Source organism: Patiria miniata, unplaced genomic scaffold (genome assembly GCF_015706575.1).
Source record: "Patiria miniata isolate m_02_andy unplaced genomic scaffold, ASM1570657v1 HiC_scaffold_3, whole genome shotgun sequence".
Classification (NCBI taxonomy): domain Eukaryota; kingdom Metazoa; phylum Echinodermata; class Asteroidea; order Valvatida; family Asterinidae; genus Patiria; species Patiria miniata.
In genome coordinates, this window is record NW_024037069.1 from 24,431,146 (window position 1) to 24,443,724 (window position 12,579).

Consider the following 12,579-nt stretch of genomic DNA (forward strand, 5'->3'; position numbering starts at 1 on the left):
CTGGCCAGTAGACCATTATCATGTTGCGGCTTTTGATTTTTTCCCATTCAAATCAATGTAACCAAAGCGAGGCTGGAAGGAAAAATAGTCTGGTTCCTTTTTGCACAAAAACATTATCGTTCAGTACTGTTATTGGATACAGGGAACATGACTGAAATGGTGGCAGCATGATAAAGGTCTATAGATTGATTGCTCAGGCCCCTCCCACTGTGCTCCTGACCTGGGCAACATCGTGTGTACCTCTCGACGGCCACACTGCAAGTTCCAGACGCGCTCTCGTCATATGCAAATGCATGCATGATGGATACTAATCATAGGGAGCATTGGATCGGTCTGTTGGTGCTGTTATTGGGTTTAGAAACAAAAATCTCTCGCACTGACCCACGTGATCCAGGTACCAGAAAGTCAATGTCGCCATTGTAGTAGGCACAGTAGGCAGTAGGCAAACCTTCAAAGCTGTGATGAATGGCCATGTAAGAAAGTCACTGAGCTAACACCCAGTGCTGGGCAGGCAGAAATATGACAGCCTTACACGGCATGGTAGTTACCAATACAGGGTCAGTAAAAAAAAAAAAAAAAAAACCAAATGTCGGGACTATTGTTTTAGTGTAGTTCTGCATGTAGCACTTTCAAAATCTAGGATATGAAAGCCCAATTCATAAGCTTTCTTATAGTACAAGACTCATTCATATCACTCATGTACTTTTCAAGTTACGGAATTTTAACCACAACCACCATTTTAAGTTCTTTAAAACGGTGGTTGTGTTTAAAATTCCGTAACTTGAAAAGCACATGAGTGATTTGAATGATTCTTGTACTAAAAGAAAGCTTATGCAATTGGGCTTTCATATCCTAGATTTTGAAAGTGCTACATGCAGAACTTCACTAAAACAATAGTCCCAACATTTGGGTTTCGGTTTTTGTTTACTCACCCTGTATGCCAATAATAAAGAATATTGCAGTTATTTTACATGAAAATAAGCTCTACTATGTAGTTTACAGCACACAGCATCATTGCTATAAACCAAACACTTGCCCACTGCATTGGTGATCAATCATGGGAAAACTGGATGGTCACATGGCACTTTGACATCATGTGATCGGAACCTTTTGTGTGACAGTTATTGTTCTTGTATTCCCCCAAGGTGACAATTGGTTTCAACAAGGATGAAGCCGAGCCGGGAGATGAAATCAAGTTGGATGTAACGGCCGAGAGAAACTCCTTTGTGGGAATCCTGGCCATCGACACCAGTGTCATGCTCCTGAAGACGGGGAATGACATCACACAGAGCATGGTAGGTCAAAGGTCAAAAGCTCTGAAATATTGGTTTCTTGCAATTTTCTGAATGTCACAAAACCTCTGGAGTTGTTGGTCAAGGAAACCAAGCCTTATTTAAATCACTGGTCGGTGTCCAGTCGGTGTTCGGATCCTGCATTCCGTAAAGTCATGCAGGACCATTTGCAATTACCCCCCAAAAAAGGACCTACCAATTTGTTGTCATTCGGAAGAAAACAATCATCTAAGGTGGTTCAAGAAAATGTGGTCACGGGTACAGTTTGTAACATGTGTAAGCAACAGAATCCATTATTAGATGGAATTTTTGCGTCGGGGTGATGTAAATCAAATTAGGTTTTGCCCTTCACTGACGTAAAATCACTGTATACTCAGTGTGTTACCTCCCGAGTGAAATTTGGAAAAAATCACTCAGGTTGGACTCGAACCCAAGACCTCCTGCTTTCTAGTGCAGATGTCTTACCACTCGACCATGGTTCGAATCTGATGCACAAAGCAGCGGGTACCGCATTAATTATTATAAGATGAAATTTTGTGTCGGAGTGATGTAAATCAAATTAGGTTTTGCCCTTCACCGACGTTATATAAACTGTATACTCAGTGTGTTACCTCCGAAGAGAAAGTTGGAAAAAATCACTCGGGTGGGACTCGAACCCACAACCTCCTGCTTTCTAGTGCAGTTGTAGCAGAATCCAGTTACCAAAACCCCAAATTGTCCATAAGTTTCTCAAAATGTATGGTATCCACTGAACTGAAACTTCAACAAGTTAGTTGTTATCATAGAGTTATATTAAATTACTAGAGCGCTAACTCCTCATTCTTGTGCGCGGAGATACTTTGAAGCCGTTCTGTATGGGCACAGACATTTTGAATTCATGTGCATGTTTGTAGAACACAATGAAATAAGATGAATTGAATTTTAAAAGTGTACTCTAAATGCAACGCGCAAGTATAGAACATACGCAAACAACTTAAGCGCGTCATGACGGTTAAAAAACGTCACGGCAAACAGCATCTGCAGCGGATATGAGTTGCGCCGTTGGCGCAGAGTAAAATGAAACGCTCATTTGCTGATTTTTCGTTTCGGTTTTGGGCGTATCGGCTTCGGTAACACGCCTGTATAGAATATAAATGCAGATATGCAAATAGCCGTACAAAAGCCATACAAAATTTGTAGTTCTCCATATATATGCTTGTGCACAAATATGGATATGCCCAGCAGGCATCTTTTTGTACATGAATTAGCGCTCTAGTAATTTAATATGGCTCTATGGTTGTTATGACTTATGTATCATTCTTTTTGAGCAATTGTGTTGCTTCAAATGAAAATAAAAAAATGCCCACACAACCAATGGTCCTATGATACCTTGAATTTGACACTTATATAATCATGATAAATTGTCTTCAGGTTGTGGATGCTCTAGGAGAATTTGACACGACGAGTAATGATAATGGTGATACGTTCGACGGTGGATTTGGGCGACCAGTGGCTCGTAGAAAGCGTTCCGCGTGGTGCTGTTGGTGGCCCTTCCCTACCCCAGGAAACACTGCTCGTAAGATCTTGGATGTAAGTTAATTTTCAGAACTCTATAGTCATTATTATTAGAGGGCTTGCAAGATAGAAATCTCGCAAGCGGGACGCCGGGAACCACTGTAATTTTTTATCAGTAACGTTTTCTAATAAAAGAATGAGAAAAAGTTGGAAACATTTGCTTAAAATGAATACATTAAATCTCCCTCTCTGGCTGGCAACTTCAACAAGGCCAGCCCAGTAGTCAAATTAAATCAAGTGACTAAGCAGGATTGACTGGCTGTGATTGTTATGAAACCTGCTATAGCTATGGTTTGACTGTAGAAGATTGATAAGCTGGCTGTGCCTACCAGTCGCCTGACTTTTGTCTGTTGATGGAATTTGACTAGTCACAGTGCCTACAAGACATATAATCTGACTGTTGGTGACTAGCCTGTGTATAAAGAATTTGATGGATTTTAATGTAACGTGGATGGAGTGATCCTTGGGTGGGGATTTTTTATGACAAGTTTTCAGAAATTGGAGGTCAAAGGTCATATGGGGTCATTTGCAGTCATTGTTTAAACAAGCACAAAATTTGACCCTTTTTTTCTGACAGAAATGAATGGCTGTTCACTAATAAAGGTATTTAGGGCTGCTGATGTGTTGTTTTGATGATGTAGTGTCAAAGGTCATCCAGGGGTCAATTGAGGTCATATCTCATGGAAAAGATGCGACAATGCCATTGTTTCACAGAAACAAATACATTCCAGGAATACAACAGGCATGCAATTTGATTTCCTTGTTTTCTACTTCTCATGAATGCCATTACAAATTGAAAAACACTGTACAAAGTCTTGTGTGGTTTTAATCTTCCTCGTTTTTTTTCTAAATTCCCAGTTGCATGCGTGAATACAAGAATACGAACACAGACCAAATAGGGATTGACTGCGAAAAAAGGCGACACTTGCGATCTGCAGATCACTTGTTTTATGTGTGGCATTTGTTTTTGTTCTTGCAGTCTGCTGGAATTCTGGTGTTTACAGATGCTCTCGTGTATGGTATAATGACACCAGACATCACATGTAAGTATTAAATTCTTAGGCTGTGCACAGTCGGTGCTTCCACTGAGCAATGGGCTCCGTGCACAAGTACCCCCTCAACGGTAAGAAAGGGAGAGTTGGAGATCACTGGGAGAGGCTTCAAATGCATTGCCGACGACGCCTTAGGCTCACCTAAAGTCGCTGGGGCTTTGTGTACATCAGAATAAAATAAGTCGTGCATACGTCGCACCATACGAGTGTCCTCCAGTACCCCTCTCTTGTTCGCGCAAGGAGCCCATAGGTACAGCTTTTTTTAAAATTACAATTGTGAGAATTGCAATTGGCAGTGTAGGTCTCTCTCAAATGACGTCATTTCCTATTGACCAGCCATTCATTTTGAGCATCAACTTGCAAAACGCGCATCGGCTGTGTCATATTTCGAACACATTGCGAGCAACAAGCGTGCTAGAACATTTTCAATACTGCGCAATGCATGTTTGATTGCGTAAAATACGCAGTTGCAGTTCTCCTACAGAGATGGCCGTCTTTGAATGAGACCTATTGGCACTGAGAAAATCAAGATCTGGCTAAAAATCAGAAGACCTATGACTTATTTTCCATGAAGTACATGACATCAAATTAACTTTACTGGCCCAAAGAGAGGCACATAAAATGTGTGACAAACACCTCAATTTTTGTCAGGTGTATTGTGTTGATGCTGTTTTTACAAATCATCCCGCTTGACTAGGGATCGGAGTGGTGTTTAAACATATGTCAAGAGAAATTGGAACCGTTTTGCCGGTTGTCCCAAATTTGAGTTGTCTCCTGATCTTTTCTTTGTATTTTACATCAGGCTTAACTCTTTTACCTCCTTTTTACCCCTCAGCCGAGAGGCTCGAGGGGTATTGTCATCGCCTAGGGCGTCCGTCCGTCCGGATGTATGTATGTCTGTCCGTCCGTCCGTCCGTCCGTCCGGGCAGCTTAGTTTCCGGATGATAACTTGAGTTAGAAATGATGTTTGGGGTTGTAACTTCGGTAGGGGGTTGCCCTTGGGAGTAGGCAAGTTGGGATTGGTTTTGAGGTCAAAAGGTCAAAGGTCAAGGTCACCGTGGTGAGTTAAATGTAAATGGTTTCCGGATGATAACTTGAGTTAGAAATGAGATTTTGGTGTCTAACTTTGGTAGGGGGTTGCCCTTGGGAGTAGGCAAGTTGGGATTGGTTTTGGGGTCAAAAGGTCAAAGGTCAAGGTCACCGTGGTGAGTTAAATGTAAATGGTTTCCGGATGATAACTTGAGTTAGAAATGAGATTTTGGTGTCTAACTTTGGTAGGGGGTTGCCCTTGGGAGTAGGCAAGTTGGGATTGGTTTTGGGGTCAAAAGGTCAAAGGTCAAGGTCACCGTGGTGAGTTAAATGTAAATGGTTTCCGGATGATAACTTGAGTTAGAAATGAGATTTTGGTGTCTAACTTTGGTAGGGGGTTGCCCTTGGGAGTAGGCAAGTCGGGATTGGTTTTGAGGTCAAAAGGGCAAAGGTCAAGGTCACCGTGGTGAGTTAAATGTAAATGGTTTCCGGATGATAACTTGAGTTAGAAATGAGATTTTGGTGTCTAACTTTGGTAGGGGGTTGCCCTTGGGAGTAGGCAAGTTGGGATTGGTTTTGGGGTCAAAAGGTCAAAGGTCAAGGTCACCGTGGTGAGTTAAATGTAAATGGTTTCCGGATGATAACTTGAGTTAGAAATGAGATTTTGGTGTCTAACTTTGGTAGGGGGTTGCCCTTGGGAGTAGGCAAGTTGGGATTGGTTTTGAGGTCAAAAGGTCAAAGGTCAAGGTCACCGTGGTGAGTTAAATGTAAATGGTTTCCGGATGATAACTTGAGTTAGAAATGAGATTTTGGTGTCTAACTTTGGTAGGGGGTTGCCCTTGGGAGTAGGCAAGTTGGGATTGGTTTTGAGGTCAAAAGGTCAAAGGTCAAGGTCACCGTGGTGAGTTAAATGTAAATGGTTTCCAGATGATAACTTGAGTTAGAAATGAGATTTTGGTGTCTAACTTTGGTAGGGGGTTGCCCTTGGGAGTAGGCAAGTTGGGATTGGGTTTGGGGTCAAAAGGGCAAAGGTCAAGGTCACCGTGGTGAGTTAAATGTAAATGGTTTCCGGATGATAACTTGAGTTAGAAATGAGATTTTGGTGTCTAACTTTGGTAGAGGGTTGCCCTTGGGAGTAGGCAAGTTGGGATTGGTTTTGAGGTCAAAAGGTCAAAGGTCAAGGTCACCATTGTGAGTTAAAGGTAAATGGTTTCCGGATGATAACTTGAGTTAGAAATGCAATTTTGGTGTCTAACTTTGGAAGAGGGTTCCCCTTGGGAGAAGGCAAGTTGGGATTGGTTTGGGGGTCAAAAGGTCAAAGGTCAAGGTCAGCATGGTGAGTTAAAGGTAAATGGTTTCCGGATGATAACTTGAGTTAGAAATGAGATTTTGGTGTCTGACTGAGGTAGGGTTTTGCCCTTGGGTACAGGCAAGTTGGGATTGGTTTTGGGGTCAAAAGGTCAAAGGTCAAGGTCACCGTGGTGAGTTCAATGTAAATGGTTCCGAATGATAACTTGAGTTAGAAATGAAATGTTGGTGTCTAACTTCGGTAGGGGGTTTCCCATTGGTACAGGCATGTTGGGACTGGTTCTGGGGTCAAAGGCCAAAGGTCAAGGTCACCACGTGAGTTAAAGGTTAATGGTTTCCGGATGATAACTTGACTCTGGCTGAGGGGTTTCAACAGCAACGCTGTTATTTTTCAAGATTTGTTCTTCAACTATAAGTACGCACATTAGAAATGAGAAACAAATTTGATGTCGCATATTTACATGAGTAAGATCATTCTTTGCTCTCAGCTTTTAAAATGGAAGGATTAGGGGGAGCTGTGCATGATGGAAATCAGGACCAGCAGCAAAGAACAAGTGGAGATGTTCCCTTTAGTCCGTCACTAACAAAACCTCGTGTACGAACTGAATTCCCAGAAACGTGGTTGTGGGGTGAATACAGAGCTGGGTATGTGTCATCAGAAATATGTGTGATAATGTGGTTGGTGTGTGTGGACACAACAAAAAAAAGGTCCGTTCAATCTGCACACCAAAAATCACTTGTCATCTTCCAACATTTTTTGTCCATCTCAAATTTTGGCTGCACACCATTTGTTTCATTCCTCATTGATTTTAAATATGTTCAGGATGATATTTTTGCATGACTGCACAATCATTGAAATTGTTGCATGTTGTAAAAGTTGTAAAAAAAACCTCCTGGTTTTTTTTTACAACCTGAATTGCACTATTACTACTGCAACTTTGAATGCAAAAACCCAGCACTTTATCACTCCACAGTCAGAGGGTTACCTGAGTTATCTTCACATTAAAAGTATGAGTTCAAAGACCTAAAGTGTTGGTCATTGACCCTGGTCACAGTGCCTCTATTCCTGTCACTAACCCTGGTCAGAGTGACCCTACTGCTGCCATTGACCCTTTTCATGGTGACTCTACTACTGTCTTCGGACCTTCTCATAGTGCATCTACTGCTGTCATTGACCCTGGTCACAGTGCCTCTATTTCTGTCACTAACCCTGGTCACAGTGCCTCTACTCCTGTCACTTACCCTGGTCAGAGTGACCCTACTGCTGCTATTGACCCTTTTCATGGTAACTCTACTGCTGTCACTAACCCTGATCCCAGTGCCCCAACTGTTTTCACTGACCCTGGTGACAGTACCCCTACTGCTGCTATTGACCCTTTTCATGGTGACTCTACTACTGTCTTCGGACCTTCTCATAGTGCATCTACTGCTGTCATTGGCCCTGGTCGCAGTGCCTCTACTGCTGTCACTAACTCTGGTCAGAGTGACCCTACTGCTGCCATTGACCCTTTTCATGGTAACTCTACTACTGTCACTAACCCTGGTCACAGTGCCTCTACTCCTGTCACAGACCCTGGTCAGAGTGACCCTACTGCTGCCAGTGACCCTTTTCATGGTAACTCTACTGCTGTCACTAACCCTGATCCCAGTGCCTTCACTGCTGTCACTGACCCTGGTGACAGTACCCCTACTGCTGCTATTGACCCTTTTCATGGTAACTCTACTTCTGTCTTCAGACCTTCTCATAGTGCATCTACTGCTGTCATTGACCCTGGTCACAGTGCCTTCACTGCTGTCACTGACCCTGGTGACAGTACCCCTACTGCTGCTATTGACCCTTTTCATGGTAACTCTACTTCTGTCTTCAGACCTTCTCATAGTGCATCTACTGCTGTCATTGACCCTGGTCACAGTGCCTTCACTGCTGTCACTGACCCTGGTGACAGTACCCCTACTGCTGCTATTGACCCTTTTCATGGAAACTCTACTGCTGTCACTAACCCTGATCCCAGTGCCCCCACTGCTGTCAATAACCCTGGTCAGAGTGACCCTACTGCAGCAGTTGACCCTTTTCATGGTAACTCTACTGCTGTCACTAACCCTGATCCCAGTGCCCCAACTGTTTTCACTGACCCTGGTGACAGTACCCCTACTGCTGCTATTGACCCTTTTCATGGTGACTCTACTACTGTCTTCGGCCCTTCTCATAGTGCATCTACTGCTGTCATTGACCCTGGTCACGGTGCCTCTATTTCTGTCACTAACCCTGGTCACAGTGCCTCTGCTGCTGTTGCCGACCCTAGTCACAGTGTCTTTACTGCTGTTACTAACCCAGGTCAGAGTGCCTCTAATGCTGCCATTGACTCTGATCATGGTGCCTGTACTGCTGTCACTGACCCTGGTGACAGTAACCCTACTGCTGCTATTGATCCTTTTCATGGTTACTTTACTACTGTCTTCGGCCCTTGTCAATGTGCATCTACTGCTGTCATTGACCCTGGTCACAGTGCCTCTACTTCTGTCACTGACCCTGGTCTCAGTGCCTCTACTGCTGTCGCTGAGCCTGGTCACAGTGCCTCTTTTGTTGTCACTGACCCTGGTCACAGTGCCTCTTTTGCTGTCATTGACCCTGGTCACAGTGCCTCTACTTCTGTCACTGACCCTGGTCAGAGTGCCTCTACTGTTCTGTCTGTGTTAGGTGTTCAAGTTTGTTTTTCAGCCATTTCCCATTCTGAAGATGAAAGCATTGTCTGAAGAAACAAAGAAAATCCTTTCTGCAGTTTTTCCAAAGTTTTATTTGATTGATGTGTTCAAGGGCGTGATGATGGTCCATTGTTTGATGGCCTACCGGAGGCGGCCCCGGCCCCAGGTGCAGAAGACGATTCGTTAACAGCAGGTGATATGATGCCCAATGCGCCCAATCCAACACCACCAACGCCTCGCGTTCGAACTGAATTCCCAGAGACTTGGCTGTGGAGCGACTATGTTGCTGGGTAGGTTCTAGTCTCGGGTAAAGACGTTGTATATTGGATATGCGATCACCCGCTGCAAGAGAGCGTTATCACAACGAGCCGCTTTCACCATCAAACAATGTCTTGGGAGTCTTGTAAAATCTCCCTCTGAAATAATGGGGGAAACCTGTGCACATGCGCTTCTCTTGTACTCAAGTATGGTCCGTTTTTGGTTCACGCACATTACATGTTGAAATGTAAGCGCTAGCTGCTTGTTGGTGAATGCCGTTATGACCAAACATTATGCAAAGTAGGTGCGCGCACATGACACAAAATGTTGTGAGATTCCCAAGACGTTGTGAAAGCAGAACAGTTTGTGGGTGATAGCAATTGGTTGCTATAATGCCCTCTTGTCGCTGGCGATCATTTATCCATAGCAATGTCTTTCCCAAAGACTGGGTAGGTCCATTGAAAAAAAACAAACAGTCTGACAAAACAAATTTCATTGTAGAGTGAGGTAGAGTCAGAGTAGATTTCCATAAACAGTAACACAATTTGTAGAGTTGCCAAGCTTCTAGTTTGGGGCTAGCTGTTTGCCACTTCATGTCGTTACGACGCATACATTAGGCAATACAGGTGCGCGCGCATGACACAACCATTCAAAGACTCCCAAGAGGTTTTTGTGATAGCCGTACAGTGATAGCGGCTCGTTGTGATAAGGCTCTCTTGCGGCGGGCAATCTTGTATCCAATATACAGCAACAATGTCTTGCTCCAAGACTGGGTAGGTCCATTGTAAAAACAGTCTCGCAAAACAAATTTCAATTTCAAATAAGGTAGAGTTGAAGTAGATTTCTGTTAACAGCAAAACAGTATGTAGATCTGCCATCTTTTTGTCACGAAAAAATATTGATGAGGTGGCCCTTTTTTGCATTTTTGAATGCAAAACCCAGCACCAAAATCACTCCACAGTTGGTCGGTTATCTGAGTAAACTTTACATTGACCGTATGAGTTCAAAGACCTGAAGAGTTGGTCACTGTTCTGGGTCACAATTCCTCTACTGCTGTCATAGACCCTGGTCACGGTACTTCTACTGCTGTCACTGACCCTGGTCAGAGTGCCTCTACTGCTGTCACTGGCCCTTGTCACGGTGCCTCTATTGCTGTCATTGACCCTGGTCACAGTGCCTCTACTGCTGTCACTGACCCTGGTCAGAGTGCCTTTATTGCTGTCAATGACCCTGGTCACAGTGCCTCTACTGCTGTCACTGACCCTGGTCAGAGTGCCTCTATTGCTGTCAATGACCCTGGTCACAGTGCCTCTACTGCTGTCACTGATCCTGGTCAGAGTGCCTCTACTGCTGTCACTGACCCTGGTCAGAGTGCCTCTACTGCTGTCACTGACCCTTGTCGCGGTGCCTCTACTGCTGTCATTGACCATGGTCACGGTGTTTCTTCTACTGCTGTCTCGGACCTGAGTCTCAGTGCTTCTACTGCTGTCACTGACCCTTGTCACGATGCCTCTACTGCTGTCACTGACCCTGGTCATAGTGTCTCTACAGCTGTCATTGACCCTTGTCATGGTGCCTCTACTGCTGTCATTAACCCTGGTCACAGTGTCTATTCTACCTCTGTCTGGAAAATGTGTCTCAGTGCCTCTACTGTTGTCACTGACCCAGTTCTCTTCGCATCAGGAGTCCAAGTTTGTTCAATAAAATCCCACCGTCTAGAAGAACGCATCATCTGAATAAATAGAAAAATCCCAGCATTTTTCCCAAAGTGTTGTTAGATTTATGAGTATAATTTAAGGGGTATATTAAAAAAGATTGAAGGAATGAAAGATTATTTTGATAAGCAATTGTTTGGACATGGTGTCGTTCCATTTGAGATCTTTTAGTAAGGGTCCTTGAATGAGGCAAGTTAGATCCTGTTATTTCTACGCAGATTGGGAACGTGGTGATGTTATGTATGACGCCATACCAGCAGCCTTCCCAGCCGCAGGTGCAGAGGAAGATGCAGATGAAGCACCTGATAACTCAGCTATTGTACCTAATCAAGCTCCACCAACGCCTCGCGTTCGTACTGAATTCCCAGAGACTTGGCTGTGGAGTGACTATGTTGCTGGGTAGGTCCTGGTCCTGGGTAAAGAAGTTGTTGTTTTTTATTGGATTAATGGTCATCCACCGCAAGAGGGGGTTATCACAATCAACCGCTATCACCCATGAACCACTACTACAGCAACGTCTTGTTCTGGTAAAATCTCCTGCCTGAAATATGGGGGAAACTAGTGGGCATGCGCCAGTTCTGTACTCAAATATTTTTATCATTATTTTGTATTTATTTCTGGTAATGAAACCAAGGATTCCTCAGCAGTGCCCTAGGCACTGTAGCTCACAAGCCTGAAGAAACCTGTAGAGAGAAGACAACGAGAAGAAATTACAGTTTTTGAGGTGGGAGGAAAACCCCAGAAGAATATTCTGCCGAAAACCCACGGAATCAGGTAGGGACTGAAAACCCATTCCACATGTGGACCAGGGCAGGAATGGAACCCGGATCACAGCGGTGGAACGAGAGGAAAGAACCGCTGCACCATTCTGACTCCCCTTATGGTCCATTTTCGGTTCACGCACACATAAAAAAGAGCTGCCATGCCAGCTGTTTGGCACTTTATGTCATATGACGCTTACATTAGGCAAAACAGGTGCACACGCATGACACAACCAGTACGACATTCCCAAGATGCTTTTGTGATAGCGGTACGGTTTGTGGGTGAAAGCGGTTCATTGTGATAATGTCCTCTTGTGGTGGGCAATCATGTATCCAACATACAACCACAATGTCTTGCCCAAGCCTGGGTAGGTCCATTGTAAAACAGTCTCACAAAACAAATTTCATTGCAGAATGAGGTAGAGTTAGAGTAGATTTCCATAAACAGTAACACAGTTCGTAGATGTGCCTACCAGGTGTGCGCGCATTACACAACCAGTGAAAGATTCCCAAGACGTTTTGTGATAGCGGTACGGGAATAGTGTTTCGTTATGATAAGGCCCTCTTGTGGCCGGCGATCATGTATCCAATGTACAGCAACAGTGTATTGCACCAAGACTGGGTAGATCCATTGTAAAAACTGTGACCCTGGTCATGGTGCCTCTACTGCTGTCACTGACCCTGGTCACAGTGCCTCTATTGCTGTCACTGACCCTTGCTACGGTGCCTCTACTGCTGTCACTGGCCCATGTTACGGTGCCTCTACTGCTGTCACTGACCCTGGTCACAGTGTCTCTACTGCTGTCACTAACCCTGGTCACAGTGCCTCTACTGCTGTCACTGACCCTGGTCAGAATGCCTCTACTGCTGTTACTGGCCCTTGTTATGGTGCCTCTACTGCTGTCAC

At 44.3% G+C, this 12,579-nt stretch overlaps 1 protein-coding gene across 5 annotated transcripts in view; it reads left to right on the forward strand.

Annotated features, from left to right (window-relative positions):
* Positions 1-12,579, forward strand: part of LOC119737885 (CD109 antigen-like) — a 54,513-nt gene that overhangs the window by 23,634 nt on the left and 18,300 nt on the right. For 2 of the 5 annotated variants that reach the window (XM_038212523.1, XM_038212524.1), the window contains 4 exons: positions 1,146-1,295; positions 2,703-2,861; positions 3,826-3,889; positions 11,130-11,310. In XM_038212523.1, the coding sequence (XP_038068451.1) occupies positions 1,146-1,295; positions 2,703-2,861; positions 3,826-3,889; positions 11,130-11,310 (554 nt within the window). Of the gene's footprint in view, positions 1-1,145; positions 1,296-2,702; positions 2,862-3,825; positions 3,890-6,723; positions 6,881-9,050; positions 9,229-11,129; positions 11,311-12,579 lie in introns of all 5 variants that reach the window. The other 3 variants (XM_038212527.1, XM_038212525.1, XM_038212526.1) reach the window with 3 other exon arrangements.